The 21,527-nt window shown below is 62.6% G+C and overlaps 1 protein-coding gene across 4 annotated transcripts in view; it reads right to left on the bottom strand.

Annotated features, from left to right (window-relative positions):
* The window catches only part of ITPR3 (inositol 1,4,5-trisphosphate receptor type 3), a 42,770-nt gene that overhangs the window by 7,218 nt on the left and 14,025 nt on the right, over positions 1-21,527 (bottom strand). For 3 of the 4 annotated variants that reach the window (XM_064173832.1, XM_064173833.1, XM_064173835.1), the window contains 45 exons: positions 21,375-21,461; positions 20,891-21,049; positions 20,662-20,760; positions 20,459-20,542; positions 19,418-19,564; positions 19,019-19,114; positions 17,543-17,593; positions 16,880-17,022; positions 16,346-16,445; positions 15,101-15,261; positions 14,148-14,289; positions 13,756-13,917; positions 13,416-13,588; positions 13,172-13,291; positions 12,867-13,049; positions 12,531-12,782; positions 12,127-12,271; positions 11,864-12,011; positions 11,363-11,559; positions 11,125-11,254; positions 10,632-10,689; positions 10,302-10,467; positions 9,986-10,150; positions 9,717-9,785; positions 9,139-9,264; positions 8,817-8,939; positions 8,448-8,648; positions 7,826-8,077; positions 7,617-7,742; positions 7,245-7,370; positions 7,036-7,156; positions 6,160-6,344; positions 5,901-6,049; positions 5,689-5,797; positions 5,487-5,577; positions 5,113-5,282; positions 4,356-4,530; positions 4,061-4,245; positions 3,296-3,496; positions 2,830-2,940; positions 2,505-2,600; positions 2,165-2,266; positions 1,684-1,770; positions 880-990; positions 18-210 (listed from right to left, as the gene is read on the bottom strand). In XM_064173832.1, the coding sequence (XP_064029902.1) occupies positions 18-210; positions 880-990; positions 1,684-1,770; positions 2,165-2,266; positions 2,505-2,600; positions 2,830-2,940; positions 3,296-3,496; positions 4,061-4,245; positions 4,356-4,530; positions 5,113-5,282; positions 5,487-5,577; positions 5,689-5,797; positions 5,901-6,049; positions 6,160-6,344; positions 7,036-7,156; positions 7,245-7,370; positions 7,617-7,742; positions 7,826-8,077; positions 8,448-8,648; positions 8,817-8,939; positions 9,139-9,264; positions 9,717-9,785; positions 9,986-10,150; positions 10,302-10,467; positions 10,632-10,689; positions 11,125-11,254; positions 11,363-11,559; positions 11,864-12,011; positions 12,127-12,271; positions 12,531-12,782; positions 12,867-13,049; positions 13,172-13,291; positions 13,416-13,588; positions 13,756-13,917; positions 14,148-14,289; positions 15,101-15,261; positions 16,346-16,445; positions 16,880-17,022; positions 17,543-17,593; positions 19,019-19,114; positions 19,418-19,564; positions 20,459-20,542; positions 20,662-20,760; positions 20,891-21,049; positions 21,375-21,461 (6,277 nt within the window). The remainder of the gene's footprint in view (positions 1-17; positions 211-879; positions 991-1,683; positions 1,771-2,164; positions 2,267-2,504; positions 2,601-2,829; positions 2,941-3,295; positions 3,497-4,060; positions 4,246-4,355; positions 4,531-5,112; positions 5,283-5,486; positions 5,578-5,688; positions 5,798-5,900; positions 6,050-6,159; positions 6,345-7,035; positions 7,157-7,244; positions 7,371-7,616; positions 7,743-7,825; positions 8,078-8,447; positions 8,649-8,816; positions 8,940-9,138; positions 9,265-9,716; positions 9,786-9,985; positions 10,151-10,301; positions 10,468-10,631; positions 10,690-11,124; positions 11,255-11,362; positions 11,560-11,863; positions 12,012-12,126; positions 12,272-12,530; positions 12,783-12,866; positions 13,050-13,171; positions 13,292-13,415; positions 13,589-13,755; positions 13,918-14,147; positions 14,290-15,100; positions 15,262-16,345; positions 16,446-16,879; positions 17,023-17,542; positions 17,594-19,018; positions 19,115-19,417; positions 19,565-20,458; positions 20,543-20,661; positions 20,761-20,890; positions 21,050-21,374; positions 21,462-21,527) is intronic. The other variant, XM_064173834.1, reaches the window with a different exon arrangement.

Below are 21,527 nucleotides of genomic sequence, written 5' to 3'. Positions count from 1 at the left end.
CTCTGCTCTGCTCTTACTGCGCAGCTTCTTCTGCCACTCCATCTCGTTGTGCAGGAAGGAGGACTGGTCGAAGAAGTCGCTGACTTTGCTGCCCTGCTCGTCCTGCTCCGTGGTGGTGAAGAGCCTGTACTTGGTCTCCTTGGTGAGGAACTCACAGATGCCAGGCACGGGGAAGATGATCTGCTCCATGCTGCGGTCCAGGCGCACAATCTGCGGGCAGCACGGAGCCATCAGACCCTGCCCCTGCCAGGCTTTGGCTCCTCTTTCCTAGAGGCAGCCTCCCCTCCCCTTGGCACCAAGTGCCCACTCATCTGTAACTGCAGCTGGAGCCAAGGGGGCATTTAGAGTGCCCACTCGGAAGAAGTCCTTTGCCATGAGGGTGAGGAGGCACTGGAAGGGGTTGCCCAGAGAGGCTATGGACAACTCATCCCTGCAAGTGTTTAAGCCTCGAGGCCTTGAGCAGCCTGGGCTAGGGGGAGGTGTCCCTGCCCATGGGAGGGGGTTGGCACTTTAGTGTCCCTTCCAGCCCAACCCACTCCATGGTTCTGTGACCCAGCAGAGGCAGCACTGCCTGCGCTGGAGGGAGGCTGAGGGCACCTGGACCTTGCTGCTCCACCTGCAAGGAGATCCAAACCGACCAGCAAAGGTGGAGCTGCCAAAAGGCTGCAGCCCCACTGCTGCTGGCAGAAAAGGAAGGGGCTGGGGGTGGCAGCTCCCTGCCCCAGCTCCTCACAGGCTCTGCCAACGCCTCAGCCCTGCCTGCTGCCCTTGGGCACAGGGGTGGGAAGGCCTCTGGAGTGACAGAAGCGGGCAGGAGGCAGAGGGAGCACCCCGGGGCTGGCTGTGCACGGTGGCACCCCCAGGGCAGGCAGGGCTTGCCTCGATCTGAGATGTGTGCTTCTCGTAGTAGGCCAAGGGATCCTCCTCCTCCTCCTGCACCGGCGCCGTCGACTTCAGCATCTGCGTCAGCTGCTTGTTGTTGAGGCTGAGCTGGGAGGTGGGAGAGGGAGAGAGGATGAGAGTGGCCTCAGCCTGGGGGGCAGCAGCTCCTTGTGTGCTGGCAGAGCCTTCCTCAGCAGCCACCACAGCTGAGGAGGGGTCCAGGCAAAGCAGATGACTGAAGGCTCCCTGGAGGGGCTCAGCCCTGCCCGAGGTGGCAACGATCACAGCCAAGCGCTGCTAACGCTGCAAGTGCAGATCGGCGCCCACCAGCCCCCAGGCAAACCACAGCGCTCTGCTTCCCGGCCAGCGCCTAAGCTACACGGACAGGGAACGACAGCAGAGGGCTCGGCCCTGCCTTTTCTGAAGGGAAGAGGAGAAAGTAGGTACCAGGAGCAGAGAGCAGGCACCAGGAGCAGAGAGCAGGCACCAGCAGCACCCTGCTGGGGCCACCAGCCTGCTCCTGCAGCAAGCTGGATATGCTCCCACAGCTGAACCTGCCTTGGAGAGCCCCCAGATGCAGAGAGCCTCCCTGCAGCTTGGCTCTAAAAGGTGCAGCTGCCTTGGGGCTCCAAGAGCTCAGCCTCTGCCTTCAGCCACCCTGGGCAACACCAAAGCCCAGCACATCTTAACCACAGACCCAGCCTGAGCCAGCAAGGTGGCAGGAGCAGCTTTGTGCAGCCCCCAGCCAGGGGCAGGGCAGGCTGTGAGGGTTCTGCCTCCTTCCCTGAGGTCACTCCATACCATGGATGAGATTCCCTCTTCTTCCTCCTCCTGGATGCGTTTCACTGGCTTCAGGAGCTGCTGCAGGGACTTGTTGTGTCGGGAGAGCTGGAGGGGGACAGTGGCAGCTGGGTGAGCTCGGGCTGGGCAGCAGCCAGCAGTGCATTTGGGGTGCATGGGGTGGGGTGCCCAAAGTGCCAGGGCTGGCTTTGCACGGAAGCCAAGAGGCACATTTCTGCCCCAAAAGAGTTGCCAAACCCTCCACAGGCTGCCCAGGGCCGCTCGAGGCTGTGCAGCTGTGGTGCTGAGGGCCATGGGTTGGGGGTGCCCTGGCAGTGCTGGGCTAAGGCTTGGACTGGGTGACCTGGAAGGTCTTTTCCCAGCAGAAATTGATTGCCCAGCTCTGCCTTCCGGGAGCTCAGCCTGGCTGCAGGGCGTGCGAGTAGAGAGAGCCAAAGGCAGGGGCCCAGCAGGGCAGGAGCCTCCTGCCGCAGCTCAGTACCTGCAGTGCCAGGATGTAAATGTTGTGGCCGACTTCCCGCGGGGACACCTCAGCGTTCTCACACTCCTCCTCCTGCAGATAGGCCTTCTTGATGACATCCACCTGGGGGAGCAGAGGCACAGTCACCCTCTCTCCTTGCCTTCTTCTCCTCCTCTGACCACGAGTGGCTCTGGCAAATTCATTAGGCAAGGATGCTCGGGCAGGAGGCGGTGACTGGATTGGTACCAGGACTTGCATGCAGAAGAGGTCTGGCAGTGAGCTGGGGGAGGCTGGGGGGAGGCTGGGGCAGGGCTGGGGGCTCCCTGGGCACAGCTGGAGCTGTTTCCCCAACAGCCCTTACCAGCTCCTGTGGGCGGAGGCTGATGAGGATGCGCTCAGCGTTCTCGCTGTCGTGCCTGCTCTCCATGAGGGCCAGGAGCAGCTTGGAGGCATTGTCCTGGGCAGGAGAGGGTCTTGGTGAGGGCAGCTGCACCCTGCTGCTGCCCATGGCCTCAGAGTGGGCAGAACCCCCCCGGTGCCCTGGTCAGCTGCAACTCCTCTGTGCTCGGGGCACCTCAGCCTCACCTGGTGGAGAGGCAGCAGCCCTGCCCCCCCAGCCCACGCAGTCCCACCCCTGAGGTGCTGAGATGAGCACAGCAGCTGCCTCAGCCCGGGCTCTGCCTTACCTTCAGCTGCAGCACCAGGTCCATGCGGTACTTGCAGAGGGGGCTGATGTCGTTCAGGATGAGGGCTGTGATGATGTCGATCCCATTGGACTCGTGGGTCACGATGCAGCTCTGGGGCAGCAGTGCAGTGTGTCACCAGTGCTGCCAGCCTCAGCCTCCAACCCAGCCCCGGCCCAGAGCAGTGCCCTGCCTGCAGCAGCGACCTCAGGAGCTCTGGGTCCCTCCCTCCCTGCAGAGGACACCACCTGCACCACTGCACTGCCCAACCTCCATCTGCATCACCACATGGTGCTGCCCACCAGCAGCTCCTACCCACACACCCCCCCCTGGCACCCTCTGCTGCCCATCTTCTGCACACCCTGACCCCAGAAGCTGATCCTGTCCCTGCTGCTTTCCCACGTTTCCCCCCAGATCCTCCCCTGGGCATCCCTGCCCCAGGCATGACCTGCAAGGGCCACACCCAGACCTGGTTCTCATGGCAGGGTCCCTGGCAGTACTCGGTCAGGGTCTCCAGGGTCTGGGTGATGAGGGCCACGTTGTACTCGTTGATGTAGAGGCCCAGCAGCCCCAGGCCCCCCGTGGTGCTTCCGCACATGATGTCCAGGAACTGCAGGGTCTCACACACCAGGTTGTAGTTGGTTTTGTTGTTCTGGCACCGCAGGAAGTTCTGAGGAGCAAGGGCTGCAGTCATGAGGCTGAGCAGCATTGCTCTGTAGGGGGACTCAGTTCTGACCCTCCTTCCACACCCCCCTCCAGCTGCAGTCCCAGGGAGAGCTGGGCTTGGGCCACCCCTGTGAGCTCCAGAGCTCAGAGGTCCTGGGCACAGTCATGCTTCTGCCTCCACACCAGAAGTTATCCCTAAGAATGGTGCCATGGCCTCGAGCTGCACCAGGGGAGGCTCAGGTTGGATATTAGCAAGAATTTGTTCCCTGGCAGGGTGGCAGGGCACTGGCACAGGCTGCCTGGGCTGGGGGTGGTGCAGTCCCCATCCACAGAGGTGTTTAAAGGCCGCTTGGAGGAGGTGCTGAGGGCCCTGGTCTGACAGCTGTGCCAGGAGGCGCTGGGTTACAGCTGCCCTCAGCCCTCTCAAGCTGTTCTCCAGCAGCTGACTCTGAGTCTGCCATGTGCAGATGGGGAAACTGAGGCACGGAGCTGCTGGTGCCACAGCTGTGGGGACCACCCCGGGACAGCGCAGCCTGCCCACGGCCACAGCCCTGCAGCCCCCACGCACCTGCAGGTCGCGGTTGTGGTTCTCGCAGAGCAGCTGCAGGAAGCGCAGGATGGGCTCCATGATCAGCACTGCCACCCCCATCTCGCCGCTCGGGCCCTGCTCCCCCGCGTCCTGCCCCTTCCGGAAGCCCACGGCCGTGGGGTACCGCGTGGGGGTGCCTGGCAGCAGGAAGGGCTCTCCTCGCCCTGGGGAGCAGCCCAACCGCGTTACGGTTGGGCTGCCCAGAGGCACAGGCTCCGGGCTCTGCCGGGGGGGGCATGGCCCCTACCCGTGGTGCCAGGGTCAGGGCCCCTACCTTTGGTGCCAGGGTCAGGCTCGTCCTTGTCCTCGCGAGGCTTGTTGCCGATGTCGCTCATGTTGACGGACACTGTGGACTTGGTCTCCTGCTGTGCCTTCTTCATGCGGTCGTGGAGGACTTTGAAGAACTTCTCTGACTTCTTGTCGCTCGTCATGAGGTTGTAGAAGGATTTCTGGGGGGGGACACACTTGCTCCAGTCTCCAGCACGGCCTCCAAACCACCCCTGCTTGTCCCTCCCACCTGGTGGCCTCCAGCGCTCAAGACCCCTCCCGAGAGAGCCTGGCGAGCAGGCTTCTTTCCGTGCAGCAGCTCTGGGCAGGCACCACAGTGCCCCTGGACTTGCAGGGGGTCATCACTGCCCTGGCGCTGGTCCTCTCCTCTACCCTCACCAGGGTCAGGGACAGGGCAAGCAATGATTACAGCAGCTCCCTGCTGTGCTGTGCATGTCCCCTTCATTTACCACCCAGCAGCTGCAGCCCACAGCCATTTTAGCAGAACCTGGCAGAGGGCATCAGCAGTGCCCCAGAAACAACCTCCAGCATCCTGCCCCTTCCACAGCTTCCAGCACCCAGCTCCAGCTTTAGGCTGGAAAACTCAACACCAGGCAGACTGTGCAAGGCCTGCAGCCCAGCTGCTGCCAGGGACCAGCCCAGGACTGAGGCTGCCCTGCGCCAGCTCCTTCCAGTGCTGGGCTGGTCGCACTGCACACTCAAACCACGGCTGCCCAGGCCAGCAGGCAGCTGGGGCTCAGCACCTGGATCTCGGTGTTGCCTCCATCCAGCAGGCGGATGGCAAGCAGGATGCTCTCCTGGAAGATCTTCTCGTTCTTGGTGTTCATGATGAGGTCAGCCACCAGCTTGGTGGCTCCTTCGCGGTCCAGCCGGCATTGGACAGCAGCGATGGCAGACCAGTCCTGGTCCTGGCCTGCGCAGGAGGGCATGGACAGTGCAGGAGTGAGCCCCCTGCCAGGGGCACCTCACTTCCATCCCCTTGGCTTCCCAAATCCTCCCGTGAAGGTGGGAACCTGGTGACCAGCTGCAGCCCTAAGCCCACCACAGCTCAGGAACTAGGAACGTGGTGGGGGAGAGCAGTGCAGAGACAAGGGCGGTGCAGGAGAGGGGCACTCACCTGCCCCAGCAGCATCCATGAGCTCCCCCTTGGAGCTGGACTTCTTGTTCTGCAGGTAGTTGTTGAGGAGCATTTTCCGCAGCAGGTTGCCCTGCCAAGGCAAACGAACACCATCAGTGCCCCAGTGCCAGAGGGAGGGCACTGCCAGCCTGGGTGATGAGGGGCAGGGCTGGGCATGGTGCCATGGGGCCACACTGCTCACCCTCTCGCCGTATCTATTTCTCTTCACCAGCATCTGCTGCAGCGTCCTCAGCACCTTGATGCAAAGCTTCTCCTCTGTCTCCATGAGATCCTTGGTGTGCTGCACCAGCCTGGCACAGCAAAGCCAGCGTCACACAGCTGGGAGGGACAGGGGGCCCCAGAGGGAACCATCCTCATGCCCCTCACAGGTGCCCAGGGCGGGCAGCAGCTCACTTGCAGAGGAAGCCTCCACTCTCGCAGCGCTGGAAGGCCTCAGTGCCCTCCATGAAGAGCAGTTCCGGGCGGTGCAGGACATCCACCAGCACCGACAGCTCAGCCTCCACCAGCGGCTTCAGCCGATCCTCCAGGGCGCTGATGATGTCCTGCCAGGCACAGCACACGGCCTCAGCACCACCAGCAGGGCACAAGGAGCCCCAGGGCCCTCCTGCCGACCCTTGCCCATCCATTCCACCACAGTTCCCCTGCCCCACACCTGCAGCTTCTCTATGATGTTCTTATAGTCCCACTGGTTGGGGGTGGCAGAGACGCGGGGGAAGGTCCTCGTGGCTGTCTTGTAGCTGGAGGTGTTCCTCTGCACCGTGCTGCTGGAGCTGCTGTTGAGCAGGGAGCTGACGTGGGCATCCAGGTCCATGGGCAGCGCGATGGAGCGGCTCTTGGCTGCAGGACATGGAGCCGGGGTCGGGGACAGCCACGGCCCAGCCTACCCCACCAGCTGGGCACTGCCACACTGCCCCGGGCTGGGCACCCCTCCACCAGCTCTTCATTTGCACCAGAAGCTAGGGAGGGCTGGAGCCTTCCCATCCAGCGCTCCCCACTGCAGCGCAGCCCTGCCCACAGCCTGCCCTGCCCGGCCTGGGATGGGAAGAGGAAGCAGATCCAGATGTGGGCAGGGGAAGCCCAGCACGGAGCCGCTGTCAGCTCCCTGCCCCCAGGCAGAGGGAACTCCCCGCCCAGGGTCTGCCCACAGCAATCCTTTCCACGGCTGACTCAGTGCTGACAACCCTCGTCCTGAGCCAGGCAGAGGGCAAAGTCCTGCCCACGGAAAACCATCATCAATGCTGGCTTTGTTTCCAGATCCTCACCAGCAGGGACACGTCAGGGATCTCCCCACCAGGCCCAGGCTTCAGTTTCCCCCATGCCACCCTGCTCATGCCTGCAGCTGGAGCTCCAAGAGAGCACATCCTGGAGCCAAACCTCCCTGTTCCCAGCCAGCAGCTTCTCCCGGGGACACCCTGCCAAGCCCCACAGAGGAATGGAGGCTCTGGCTCACTGCTGGAGCAGCCAAGGGTGGGTGGCCTGATCCGCCTGGAGATGAATAGGGAGCAGGAATGCTGGCAGGGCTCCTTACCGACCATGGCCAGCGTGCGGATGCAGGCTTCCACCGCGCTCCTGTGCTGCTGCTGCAGCCAGGGACACTCCAGCAGCCGCATGGTGGACTGCAGGAGCTGCACCACGATGGTCTGGTGGGTCTGGGGGGCAGAGCAGGCAGTGTGCATCAGCAGGGCTGTGCCCACCCTGGCTCGGGGGCTGGGCAAGGCGCGGGCAGGGCTGTCAGACCTGCAGGGAAGTGCTGTTCTCGGAGAAGGGGGAGCTGAAGAAGGCGCTGACGGTGTCCAGCACCACGCTCAGCACATACTTCTCCAGCGCCGCGTCGGGCAGCCGCTTCTCGCGCTTCTTGCACATCTGTGGGGACAGGCAGGCTGCTGCTGCCACCTCTGTCCTGCCTGCCTGGCACTGGCACCCCTCTGAGCCAAGGTATGTGCCTGGTGGCACAGCTCCTTGGGTCTGCACTGTGCTGCAACTGCCACACGTCGTGGCACTCGTGCCCCGTGCCTGGCTGCCCAGGCTCCAAGGGTGCCCCTGTGGCACCAGCTTGTCCCCATGCACTGCAGCAGCCAGGCTGTGCCCCTCCCAGCCCTTCCTACGCACCAGTGCCATGTCCAGGGTGAAGTTCTCAAAGAGAGTCCAGATGTGGTTGCTGGTGTAGATCTCCTTCATCTCCACCTCCGTGTCCACATAGCAGTGGTTGACAAAGTTCACGTAGGCCATCTTCACCTGCCGGGGAAGGGGGGGCACAGGTGTTGTCAGCAGAGGCCAATCAGTGCAGAGCCCCTGGCACCGTCCTGGGCACCCCATACCTCCGTGATGCAATCCTCGTGTGTCACCACCCGCACCACGTCCTCCAGGGGCAGCAGGGAGGTGCACTTGATCTCCGTGTAGACGTTCTTGCCCTCGGCACAGGCAGCCAGCAGGTCCACCAGGGAGATGTGGTACATCAGGGGGCTGTTCTCCTCCACCCCGTCCCTGGCTGCTGTCATCATCTCCAGGAGGGTGGCCAGAGAGGCTTTGTCGTTGTAGAAAACCACCACATCGTCTCCGGCGTTGGTGAGCTGCGGGGAAGGAACAGTGCTCAGCGCTGGGCAGCAGGTGGGGAGGAAGCTGAGTCCTCTGCAGCGAGAGGCAGCAGCTGGGGGACGCTGAAAGGGCACTGCAGGGCAAAGCAGCAGGAGCAGTGGGACTCCAAAGTGCTTATTGGCTCTCAGACCCTGCAGCAGCAGCAGGCTGGGTGGAGTTAGATAATGGTTGGCTTCAAAGCCTTCTCCAACCAAAAGAAGCCTACGGATGAGGTCTTGGGGATCCTTCCTGCCCCAGGGAGCAGCCAGCACGGCTCAGGAGGCTCCTCCTGCAGCAAGAGGCCAAGCACACACTCCAGCAGCCGCGGCCCCGCTGCGCCCCGCGCCGCTGCCGCAGAGCTCTCACCTCGGTCATGATCATGTCCTGGCACTTCTTGACGTACTTGCCCTCGGCCTTGATGATGGTGTGCAGGAAGTCGAGGTACTGGACGTGGCGGCCGTGGGTGGCCACGCAGTGGATGAAGTGCTGGGGCACAGCCTCGCTGATCTCGGAGCACAGCTGGTAGTTGTTCAGGAAGATGTGCTGCATGGTCTCAGCCTCCAGCAGCTGTGGGGCCCAGGGGCACGGTCAGGCCTGGGGGGCTGTGAGGAGCAGCCTCCCCTCCTGCCCTGCCCCCTCCTCTCCCAGGCTCCCCTCGCTTGGATCTCTTGCTCTGAGCCCCAGGGCTGGGGCTGAAGGCTCTCCCTGTGCCACCCTTGGGTTCCCTCTCCTTACCCCCGGGGTCAGGAAGAGGTTGAGGTGTTTGTGCAGCAGGGCCTGGTTCTCCTGATTGCCAGCACAAAACTTCTGCAGGAACTGGTGGGTGAACTTCAGGATCTCCATCATCTTGGCATCACCCTGAGGGCGGGCAGAGGGGAACACCCACAGTGACGGGGGGGCAGCAGCAGGTTGGTGCTCCTCCTGCCCTGCCTGGCTGCAGCACTTGGCCATGCAGGGAGGTCCTCACATACCTTGCCCCTTGCCGTGGGCACTTCAGGACCAACCAGCTGCTGTCCCCCCAGCTGCTGTCCCCCCAGCTGCTGTCCCCCCCAGCTACCTTTTCATAGGGGATCTGCAGCAGGTCCAGCATCACTTTGTGTGCGTCCATGTTCTTCAGCAGCCGCTGCTGCTTCTTGCGCACCTGCTCCCCAACCCCGCACATCTTGTTCAGCCTCTCCAGGATCTGGGACAGAAGGACCATGGCACAGGGAAGCTGAGCTTGGCAGCCCACCAGGATGGCCGCCAGCACTGGGGGCTTGCTTGCAGTCCATATGTGCCCTCCATCAACCCAGGTGCTCACTGCATCGCTTGCAGATCTTGGCAGCCCTCTCAGAATGCTCCTGGCAATGCCATGCAGAGGCTCATACCCATCACCAACCCTCCCCACTCCATTCCAACCAGTGCCAGGCTCACCCACGAGCCCTGGGGACAGAACAGGACTCCTACTTGTGCTGAGCTGGAAGGAACCAGCCCTGGCATGGACTCGTTTCTATGGAACCACAGGAGGGTTTGGAAATCCCCCCCTGATTTCACCTCCTCCCTTCTCACCAGCACCCCTGTGCCAACCCTGGCCGAGGGACATCACTGGGGGTGGCTCCAGGAGCAGCCCTGGAGACAGGACTTGCTCTCACTTACCCCCTTGACTATCTGATAGTTCTCACTGCTCTTCTCTCCTTGAGCAATGACCTCTTCATCAGCAGCATGCTGCAAGGGGACAGAAACAGCCACAGGCTCCCACTGCACCTCTCCAGAGCCTGGAGATGTTTCTGCACCCTGCAGGACCTTCCCTGACCCTCTTGTTCCAGGGACATGGTGCTTGGCCCACGGAGACTCAAGCCAGCTGCAGCTCTGCCCCCCAGTTCCTGTCCCATCCCAGTTCCCAGGGTCCTGCTCAGGGCTCTCACCTCCTTCTTCTCTTTCTTGTTGCCCTCCACTGCGTTGTCCCCTTTGCTGCTGCCCTTCTTGTCTACCCAGAGCTCTGACTTCTCCACCATGGTGCGGAGCTTGTCCAGCTCTGACTTGATGACTTTGTAGTTCTCAACGTCCTGGGCTGAGATCAGGAGCTGAACCTGCAGTCACAGCCCAGAGGTTCCCAGTCTGGGGGTAAACTCCATTCCCCTCTTCCCTCGGATCTCCCAGGGCAATGTGGGCCATCTGGGACCCACCCACAGCCAAGCTGGGGCTCAGAGGTGCTCCAGAGCAAGGTCTGGCCAGGGTTACCTGCTTGAAGGTGTGCAAGACCTCGTGCCTCTGGCTGAAGTGCTTGAAGAGGAGCTGCAGGGAGCCCGAGATGAGCGGGGGGTAGTCGTGCATGGTCAGGTGGATCAGCACCCGCAGGAACATCCTCCCGCCCTCGTCGTCCACCTCCAGCATGCTGCTGCTCTTCCTGCGCCGGGGCGAGAGCGCGCTCAGTGCCCCGGGGCTGCCGGGGACAGCTGGCCCTGGAGCCCCATCCTGCTCATCACCTGCAGCCTCCAGCCTCAGCAGCGTGGCCAGGAGAGGAAGAGCCCCATGGCCAGGCTGGCAAGGGCGCAGCGGGCAGGGACTCACCCCACACCAAACATGGCCTCCGCCTGCTCGCCGATGCGCTCCAGGTTCATGGTGGCAGCTGAGGGGAGAGGAAGGGCCGGTGAAGGGGTGCCCAGCGTGGGCCCTGTGCAGCAGCAGAGCCAGCCCAGCCTCCTGGGGCCTGCCCCAGGCATCCACAGAGCCAGAGGCACAGATTGCACTGGGCTGGAAGGGACCCTCAAAGGTCATCTTGTCCAACCCCCCCACGGGCAGCAGGGACACCCCCAGCTGGAGCAGGTTGCTCAGGGCCATGTCAGGTTTGACCAGAGATGGAGCCTGACCACAGCCCTGGGCAAGCTGTTCCAGCGTTTCACAATGGATGTTGGACACCTCCCACCTGCACAACCTCCAGCCACCACTCAGGCTCCCTGCCAGCTGCAGAGCTGCTGGACCTGCCACCTTCACCACCTCTGTGCCGCCAGCCCACGGGATGTGCAGAGCTGAAGGTGCACCAGGAGCAAAGTGTAAGAGTTACTTGTGGAGTCAAAGGCTGGAGCTGTCCCATCAGCTGCGCTGTCCTGCATGGGGTAGACCTCCACAAACTCCTTCTTGAAGACCGAGAGCAGGTAGGAGATTCTGTAGTCCAGCCTCACGTTCAGGATGAACTGGCAAAGAGCAAAGCACCCAGCTGAGTGCCCTCTCCGTGAACCAGAAACCCACAGCTCCCCCACTCCTCCCACCCACCATGCTCCACCCTCCCCACCAGCTCCAACCTGCAAGATCTCCAGGATCTTCAGCTTGGTCTCCATCACCACGATGTTCTCATTCTCAATGCTCCTCCCTCTGTCTACCTGCTCGGGGGCAGTGCCAGTGCTGAGGCTGGGGGCACTGAAGATGGATTGCTTCCTGCTCAGCACCATGGTGGACATCATCTGCCCAACGCCCTGGATCGACCTCCGCACATTCTTCCCTGCAGAGACAGCCACAGGGCCAGAGTCAGTGCAGACAGAAGGGAGCTGGCTGAGGACTGCTGAAGGACCCACTCAGGCTGGGCCCTGCCAGCCAGCAAGCAGAGAAGGAGGGGCAGGGATTGGCCATTTCTCTGCCACAGCCAAGGGCCCAGCATCTCCTGTCTCCTGCTGCAGACCCAGCCAAGCCTTCCCTGCCAGCAGTCCTGTGGCTTGTCTGCCCACGGCCAAACCTGGCAGGCACTGGGCAGAGCATGGGAAAGAGCTTCCTGCAGGGGCAGGGCTGGTGACAGGCCAGGGACCCACCTGCCACCTCGTCACTGTAGACTGCCTGCATCATCAGCTGGGGGTTCTGCACGCAGTCGATGATGCCCAGCAGCGTCCGCGTCAGGCGCAGCAGCTCGCTGAAGCTGTAGAAGCCGAAGTAGATGAGGTTGTGGGCAAGGCTGACAACCTGGGAAGGGACAAAGCAAGTCCGTGGGAAAGGACGAGGCAGCTCCAGCCCCTGCTGTGCTCCAGGGCAGGCAGGGTAAAGACACGGGGGCAGGGGTGCCGCAGGCAGGACTCACCTCGAAGGTGAGTTTGTTCTTCTCCTCGTTGGCAAAGGGCACAGCCTCGCTCACCACGTTGTTGAGGTAGTCCTCCACAAACTCCATGGTGCTGGCAAACTTGTTCTTCTTGTCGTCACGAGAGGTGTTGAGGTTGGAGTCGTAGCTGCCAGGGACGATGGTGGTGGTGAGCTCAGTGGTGCTCCACTCACCCAGCCTGGAAGGGGCACTGTCCAGGCAGCCACTGAGGCAGCAGGGCCAGGACTGCACTGGAGCCTTTTGAAGGCTGGGACCTACCAAAGCCATTCCACAACTGCTCCCTCCCAGGCCCTGCTAAAGCCAGGGCAGTCCCTGCACAAGCTGACATCTGCCACCCCAGCTCCTGCCTGTCCCTCAAAGCCAGGGTGAGCCCCAGGGCATCTCACTCTTTGATGGTGATGGCTGTGGGGATCTCGGTCCAGAGCCGGGCAAACTTCACAGGCATCACCAGCTCCTGGGGGTCCCTGTCCACGTGCACGTGCAGCATGAGGTGGCAGAAGGACGCCCGGAGGTCAAAGGGCAGCATCTCATCTGCCATGCAGAGGAAGATCAGGTCCACACCCAGCTGCTGGGAGATCTCCTTGATGGCCAAGTACTGGCGATCCAGACACATGCGGGCAAAGAGCTTCAGCTGGTACCTGCCCGGGGACGAGGAGGAGAGGGAGTGAGGCCACGCAACCTTTACAGCCTCACCTGGAGAGAAGATGGCACAGGATGGTCACCTGTAGTAGCTGAGGACATTCTCATCGTGGGCATTGCCAGCCCGGGCCTCCTGTGCCAGCTGCCGGATGCTCTTCTCGTGGTGGTCGTTGTTCTTGTCCGTCCAGGTGAGCCAGACCTCCTCCTCCGAGTACTCGATGCTGAGGTACTCGTGGCTCTGGGACATCTCCTTCACCGGCCTCAGCCTAGGGCACACGAGGGGCAAAACTGGAGGGGATGGCAGAGCTGGGGAGCGGTGCCAGGGACCCGGTGGGAGCTGGCAGAAGGCAGCAGCCGTGGGTGGCAGCCTCCTGCCCTGGGTGCTCACTCGGTTTTGATGAGGATGTCGCTGTTGCGGGGGTCCAGCACACACTTGCAGATCAGCTCCTGGGTGACAGGGATGGCAATGTGGTTGGACACGCACAGGTCCGACAGGTAGTCCAGGAACCTGCACAGCAGAGACAGCTCCTGGTGAGAGGGGGGTCCGAGGGGGCTCCTTCCACCTCTGGCCAAGGCAGCCCTCCCCGGCCAGCAGCAGGCAGGCCCAGCCCGGGGCCGCGGCGGGCACGCACCGTGGCTCGCGGTTCTTGCGCACCAGGCTGACGAAGGTCTCCACCTCGGTCTTGGTGATGTGCTTCTCCAGCAGCTTGCGGTTGTTGTGCAGCAGGGCTGTGATGGTGTCCTCGGCCAGGATGTCGTAGCCAATCTGGGACTGCATCATGCCAAACTGCTTGGCAATGTGCTCCTGGAGTGGGCACAGAGGTGGTCAGCACGCGGGGCTGCGTGCTGGGGTCCCGCAACGTCCCCCTGCCCCAGCAAGACCTTGGCAGCCCCTCCAAAGTCTTGGCAACAGATGATGGGACGGGGTGGGGTGGGATGGAGTGGGATGGGCTGGGACCACTGCCTATGCACCTGGTTCTTGCGGTAGTCCTCCTGGGAGTGGCGCAGGACGCGGTAGCAGAGCCGGAACATGTACTGGTAGGGAGCATTCTTCTGGTCCGAGAGCTCCTCCAGCCGCACCAGGGGCCCCTCCCCGCCCTTGTCCTTGAAAGGAGCTTTCAGGATCCCAAAGATCTGCCCAGAAGCAGAGATGCTCACTGCTGTGTCCCCCTCCACACCATCACCCCACACCATGACGGGGCACCAGCCACGCTTGCCAGGGGGGCTTGGTGCGGCTCCAGGGGTGAGCTGCAGCCCAGCCACAGCTTTTCCAGATCCCTGCCCTCCAGCATGGCCCTGGGCACAGCAGGACACAGCCACAGCACCTCAGCCTGGCTCAGATGCAGCAGCACAGAGCCACTGACCTGCTTCAGGATGTTCTGCTCCCGCATCAGCTTCTGGCGCTCGCGGTTGGGCTTGGTGACCACAATGTCCAGCACGTTCTGGCCGTTGTTGGCCACGTCGCTGACAAAGAACACCAGATCCTCCAGCAGCTGGATCACAAACCTGCACGGGCACAGGGGCAGCCAGGCTGGGACACACAGACAGGCTTCTGCCTGCCCATCCCACACAGCCCACCCGGACTCAAGTCCTGGCTTGTTGTGGAGAACCAAAAGCCCAGGATCAGGGCTCAGAACCCTGCCAGGGAAGCTGCTGGTTGAGCCTCCCCTCTCTGCTGGACGTTAAGGGCTGCCATGGAGCAAGAGCTTTAAAGGCCCCCATGGCTCATAAGGAAGTTCTCTGTGCCAGGGTCAACACTGGGGGCTTTGCTTGTGATTCACATTGGGACTTTGGCACTGAACACCTCTGCCCCCTCAGTCACCTCTGTGGGGCCCACGGGGGGCAGCTGGCAGGGTGGAAGCAGCTTGCTCTGTCCCCTGGGGATCTGTGTTTGCTCAGGAAGCACCAAGAACCCACCCACCTAAAAATAACAGCGTGACTAACCCTGCTGCCCCTGCCCTGGGGCCAGCTCTCAGCCCCTCCATGTTTTCCTAGCAGCAAAGGAGGGGCTGGAGCGGGGCCGGGGCCTTATCTGGTTTCCTCGCCAGGCTCCTGGGAGCAGCAGGGGTGGATTTGGGTTGTGGGTAGAAAAACAAGACAGTGCTGGCACCCAGAGCCAGGCAGGGCCTCCTCCTGCAGCCGCGCTGCACAGCCCTTGGAGGAACCCAGCACAGCCTCATCTCCAGGGGAGTCTCTGCAGACATCCAGGAGCTGCCTGGCCCTGTCCCAGGTGACCCTGCCCCGGCAGGGAGGTTGGACTTGAGGATCTCCAGAGGCCCCTTCCGGCCCCTGCCAGCCTGTGCTGCTGTCAGTTTACCTCCGGTCGTTCTGGCTGAGGAAACCTTCATTCATCTTCTCCACCACATTGGCCAGCATGGAGCTGGCATCGTTGGCAAAGTCCAAGTCCCGGATCTCGGACACGGGCACAGAGACGATGGCAAAAGCTTCTTTGTCTTCTTTGGTGGGGCACGTCCCCAGCTGGGCAGCAAAGGAGAAGCAACATCAGAGCAGGCAGTGCTGAGCACGTCCCCTCCACCTGCCACTGACCCAGTTCGTGCCCATCAGAAGGACCAGAGTGGGCTCTAGGTCCCTGGGGTGGGCTCTAGGCTGGTGCTCAGCCACCCCCTTGGATGGAGCTGGGGCTGTTTAGTCTGAAAAAGAGGAGGCTGAGGGCAGACCTCATTGCTGCCTACAACTACTTGAAGGGACACTGTGGAGAGGCTGCTGCTGAGTTCTGCTCACTGGAGGCAAAACGAAGGGGAATGGCCTCAGGCTGAGCCTCAGGAGGTTTAGATTGGACATTAGGAAAAGGTTTTTCACGGAGAGAGTGGTCAGAGACTGGAGTGAGCTGCCCAGGGAGGTGCTGGAGTCACCCAGCCTGGATGTGTTTCAGGGTGGTTTGGATGTACTGTTTAAGGGTGGCTTGGATGTGAGCAGCTCTGCAGCCCCCAACACAAGCAGGACATGGAAGTGTTGGAGCCAGTGCAGAGGAGGCCACCAAGATGCTGAGAGGGCTGCAGCAGCTCTGCTCTGAGCACAGGCTGAGAGAGTTGGGGCTCTGCAGCCTGGAGAGGAGAAGGCTTCCAGGAGCCCTTGGAGTGGCCTTGCAGGATCTGAAGTGGGCTCCAGGAGAGCTGGGGAGGGACTATTGACAAGGTCTGGGAATGACACTGGCACAGGCTGGGGGTGGTGAGAGCCTGGCACAGGTTTCCCAGGGAGGTTGTGGAGCACAGAAGCACAGAATGGGATCAAAGATCACATTGGGTGCTTCTGTGCTCCACAACCTCCCTGAAGGTGTTCAGGACCAGGTTGGATGAGGCCTTGAGTGACCTGTTCCAGTGGGAGGTGTCCCTGCCTGTGGCAGGGGTCTGGAGCTGGCTGAGCTTTGAGCTCCCTTCCACACTCTGTGTGGTGCCTGGGGCTATGGTTTAAGGTGAATCTTGCAGAGTAGGGTTCTAGGTTGGGCTTGGTGACCCAGGGGGGGCTGTGCCAGCCTGGGTGCTCGTGCGAGGCCATGACTGGCATTTAAGGGCGGGCAGGGGGCGTGAGCCCTGGGCCCTACCATGAGGCGGATGGGGCGCTCCTCGTCGATGTCGATGGGCACGTTGGTGCTCTGGATCCAGGTGTTGGTGCAGAGGTGGCGCAGCCTCACGTAGGAGTTCCTGCGAACAGCAGTGCCCTGCTGAGCAGTGCCAGCCTGGCACAGCAGCACCCTGCAGAGCCCCTGAAAGAGCAGAACTCCGCAGCGCAGCTCAGCTTCCTGCCTCTGCCCCAGCCCCTGCCACACCCCTCCCCTCTCCGGCACCCGGAGGGGGCTACAAGACAGCTGGGGAGGGGCTCCTGACAAGGGCTGGTAGTGACAGGAGGGGGACTGGATTGAAACGAGCTGGGTGGGTTTAGGCTGGACACTGGGAGGAAGCTCTTCAGTGTGAGGGTGCAGCGACACTGCAAGGGGCTGCTCAGAGGCTGTGCTTCACCCCTGGAAGTGTTTAAGGCCAGGCTGGGTGAGGCCTTGAGCAACCCGGGCTAGAGGAAGGTGTCCCTGGCCGTGGGGGGTCCCTTCCAGCCCAGCCCCCGCCCGCGGGCGCCGCCGTACCGCGGCACGAAGGAGTCTGTCTTCTGCAGCGTGGTGGGGTCCAGCTCGAAGAGCGAGGCGATGTCGTTGCCGTGGGGCACAGCCACCAGCCGGTACTTGATCTTCTCCCCCGTGTTCCTGCGGCTGGCACGGCTGCTGCCCCCCTGCGCCAGGGAAAGCAGCTCTGAGCCCGGCGTGGGGCAGGCACCCCACGGAGCCCAACCTCCCTGAGCGCACAGCGGCAGCCAGCTCGGAGCAGAAGCTTTGGCTCGGCCGCGGGGGCGCAAGCACGGCAGAGGCGGCGCAGCCACGAGGGCAGCCCTGCTCGAAGCCCAGCAAGGCCGAGGAGAGACAACAACCTGCAATTCTGAACCTCTTCTACCAGCACTGCCCCCGGCCTGGGGGTCCAGCATGCACCAGGACCCCTCCTACAGGTCTGGCAGGGTCCTCTCGCCAGCAGCGGCCGGGGGTGCCGCTGTGGGGCGCGGGGCTGCTCTGCCGAGCAGCGAGGCAGCCTCGGGTCACAGCCTGGGCACCGCACAGGAGCCGGTGGCACGGTATGGGTGGGCAGCGTGCCCCTGGAGGGCTCTGTCTGGGGCAGTGCCCTGCTCTCAGGCAGTGGTCAGCGCTGCGTGGGCGCAGGCGGCGGCAGCGTGGGCGCTAGCGAGGCTGCACACAGCTCACCGTGGGCGCTGCCTTGGGCTCAGCCACGTCTCCTTTATAACTGGGGTTCTCCTGAAAAGTCAAAGAGGGAGGTGAGAGACAGCTGCCAGCCCTCCCCTCGGCCCCGCCAGACCCCTCAGCGCGGGCAGGTTGTCTCTGTGCCTGCCTCCCTCAGCAGGGACCCAGCTAAGCACCACTGCAGCGGAGGTGATAGAACAAGAGGAGAGGGCCTGAAACTGTGCCAGGCTGCAGATGAGGGGGAAAGTTCTTCACTTCAAGAGTGGTCAGGGATTGGCAGAGGCTGCCCAGGGAGGTGGTGGAGTGCCCATCCCTGGAGGTGCTCAAGAAATGGGTGGCCATGGCACCTGGGGCAGGGTTAGTGGCCATGGTGGTGCTGGGTTGGATGATCTCAGAGGGCTGTGCCAACCCAAACCCTTCTGTGATTGTCACAGAGAGGGGAAAGGTGCCCAGCTGGGGCTGCAGGACAGGACCTGTAACCAGTGCCCAGCACTGTGGCCCTGAGGAGCAGGACAGGGTGAGCCTGGCAAGCAGGGCTCTGGTGCAGCCAGAGGAGCTCTCCCTGCAGGCCCCAGGCTGAGAGCCCAGTGAGCAACACAAGTTGGGCAGCACCAGGTGGGGGTCATTCTGTGATCTTCTTTCCTCTGCAGATGCCACCTGAGTGTCTTGGCTGACAGCAGCCACTTCAGAGCCCCAGAATTGCTCTTCTCCATCCTTCAGGGGTGGAAGTGGCCCTGGGGGCTGCTTTTGATTGTCTTCTCCAGCTAGGGAGCACCTTTGGCACCTGGTGCACCGAGATGTCCCCCAGCACCTCCCTGCTCCCCTGGCAGCAGGGGTAGCAATGTCTCTCCCTTGGTCCTGGTGGATCATTGGTGTCACAGAGAGCAAAGTCTGGTGGCCCCAGTGTCGGCCTTGAGCTGGCCTTAAATGGGAGCAGAAAACATTGGCAACTGATGCTGCCAGTCCCAGACTCTGCCCCCAGCCTCCCCAGGCAAGGACAGCCTCGAGGGCTGCTGCAGAGCCAAGGATGAGCATGGGCAAAGGCTGACCAGGATGAGCTAAACACAGCAGGAGGAATTCTCTCCCACTTGCATCCTTCGAGGTGGTGGTGTTGGTGCAGCCACTTGGCCTGGAGTGGGCACAGAGGACAGCCCCAGGCACCACCTCCCACTGCCCTGAGCCAGGAGAGGAGGAAGCTGGGAACAGAGAGTTTTGCAAGTGGTCCAAACTGGTGGGGGGATTTCAGGGGCAAAGCCTGCTCCTGCCAACGGGCAAAGGGTGGTGATGGTCACAGGCCCAGTGCCACTGCCTCAGAGCTGTCAAGGACCAGGGCAGAACAGCTCCAAAAGCAAACTGGAGCAGGGCCAGAGGCAGTGCTGGGCATTGCCACCCTGGCTAAGGGCCAGCGGGCACTGTCTTTGCAAGGGATGGCACCAGTCTCTCGAGCAGGTCTCTGTGCCCCTCTGCTCACCCCCTTACCTCTGCTGCCAGGTAGTTGCCTGTGGCAAGGTGCTTGAAGCGGTACAAACCGTTCCAGTGCCCAGCTCCCCCTCGGCACGGGTCGTGGTGCACAACCTGGGAGAAGCAGAAGAGAGCTCAGCTGGTGGCATGCAGGGCACAAGCATTGGCACAGGCTGCCCAGGGAGGTGGTGGAGTCACCAGCAATGGAAGTGTCGTAAAGAGGCAGAGCTGTGGTGCTGAGGCCGTGGCTGAGCAGCAGCCTTGGCAGCATTAGAGACTGCTTGGACTGGGAGACCTCAAAGGCCTTTTCCAAGCTAAACAGTTCTGAGCCCAGGGTTTGACCCCAGTGAGAGTGCAGCAGCCCACACAGGTACCCCAGAAGCCCACAGACACCCCCTGCACCCCCTCCCTGCTCACCTCCACCTCCCAGAGGGCGTTGGAGCTGGTGGCTGAGGTGGCTGACTGCCGGAGCGTGGTGCGCAGGAAGACCTGCAGCCTGCCCTTGTACTCATCACAGGTCAGGAACTTCTCCTGCTCGGCGTGGAACAGCCTCACCACATCCCCCTGCAGCAGGACACCGTGCTGAGAGCCAGGCCTGTGGGCTCCTAAGGACTGATTTAGCTCTTTCTGTGACCCCCCAGCCCTGCCCGGGGATGGGGTCCCTGCTGTGTGTGGTCCAGAGCAGAGCACAGCAGGACCATGGGACCTTGGGCATGCAGGACACCATCAGCTGCGCCAGCTCTACCTGCCTGAGCTGTGCTAAGCCTGCTTCTAGCAGCACAAATGCCCCTCTCAGCCCAGGGAAAGGCACTTGGCCTGGCAAGGGGCACCCTGCCCTCCACATGTCCTCCTGTGGCTCATTTCTCTCTTCCCAGCCTGCAAGATGGGTGCAAACCTCCCTGCTTCACACCCCTGGGGTGGGCAGAAGCTCCTCTCTCCAGTGTGTTGAAGGCATCATCACCCCAGGAGCAGGATGCAGGGCATGTGGGGTAAGTGCAGCTCCTGGGGACCAGGGTCTGTGAGAGCCTAACAATCAGTACCCATCCAGCTGCTTCCTGGAGGATCTGAGCCCCAAACAATAGCTCTGCAGGGAAAGTTCCTTTCCCAGGCAGCGCCAGCCCTGCTGCACAGGCTAAAGAGCCAGAAGCTGTCCTCTCAGCCAGAAGGCACTGCTGGCACCACTCGTGCCTCGGACTGCCCTGCAGAGCCCAGGGAATACAATGAGGAGCAGGGAATTTCATCGTGGGTACTAAAAATAGCCAACTCCAGCTCGCCCTGGAGCTCTGCAGTGATGAATTCTCCTAGAGACCAAGGCCCTCCGGGCAGGATCTGCTTCCTCTGCTCTTGTCACACAGCCAAGTGGCCATTCACACGTCCCACCCTGCAGGGGCCCAGGGCCAGGTCCCCAGAGCCCACCGTGTGCCGGGCGGCCGGCGGTGGCTGCGCCTCCTTCCTTACCCCTTTCAGCACTTCCTCCATGTGGTCACAGAACTGCATGAAGAGGTTGATTTTCCAGCTGGTGTTGCAATTGACCGAGTTCACCTGAGCAGCGAGAGAGTGAGGTCATGGTCCCTGGGATGAGGGAGGAAAAGGACAGAGGGGGGGGGGGGAAGGCAAGGGGAGGGTAGGGCAAGGAGAGAGGGCAGCAGCCCCGCGGGTACCTCCTTGCAGCCGGCGTTGTCTGCCAGCTCGTAGTTGCTGGCGTGCAGCGGCTGCCCGGCGTTGACAGGGTTCAGGATGACTTTGTCCCCCACCACCACCTGGGGGGCAGAGCGGCGCAGGAGGGACCGGGGGTGAGAGCTGGCAGCGGGCAGGAGCCCAGCCCCGGCGGGCAGCATCCTGCTGCTCCCGGCACGGCCGCACGGAGGGGGTCTGGGGGCCCGGGCTCACGTTGTCGCCGTTGCTCCTCAGCTTCCAGAAGGGCTGGATGAAGAGCCAGGAGCCCTCGTTGCCGGTGGCATCCAGCGTCACCCTCATGGCATTCTTCTCCAGCAGCGCCGGCAGCCGCTTGTTCACCGTCAGGTACTTGTTGCTCTTCATGTGCAGCAGCTGCGGAGGGCAGCGCAGGCTGCCGAGGGCTGACAGCGGCGTGCCCGGGGGCTGCGGCTGTCCGCTCCCTGGAGCCGCTCAGAGCCAGGCTGGATGAGGCCTTGAGCAACCAGGGCTGGCGAGAGGTGTCCCTGCCCATGGCAGGGGGTTGGCACTGGATGGTCTTTGAGGGCTCAAACCCCTCCTGTGACAGCTGTAGCAGCACAGCCCCGTGAGGAGCCCAGGGCTGCTCCCACCTAGGGCTGAGCCCAGGAGCTGCCCGAGTCGCTGGACTTGTGCCTGCTGCAGACCCACCCCGGGGCCCAGGGCAGGCTGTGCCACGCACCTGGATGACGCTGCCGTACTTCACCACGTCCCCATGCACCTTCTTGTTCTCAGTCTCGTTCTGCTTCTGCTCCATCTGTGCTGCATGCTGAGGGGTGTGGAGAGAGGAGCTCAGTGCCACAGCCCCAGAAGGGCCAACTGAGGTGCAAGGAGG

The sequence above is a fragment of the Pogoniulus pusillus genome, chromosome 39 (genome assembly GCF_015220805.1).
Source record: "Pogoniulus pusillus isolate bPogPus1 chromosome 39, bPogPus1.pri, whole genome shotgun sequence".
Taxonomy (NCBI): Eukaryota; Metazoa; Chordata; class Aves; order Piciformes; family Lybiidae; genus Pogoniulus; species Pogoniulus pusillus.
Note: the sequence above shows the minus strand (reverse complement) of the source record. Positions and strands in the feature narration are given on the sequence as shown.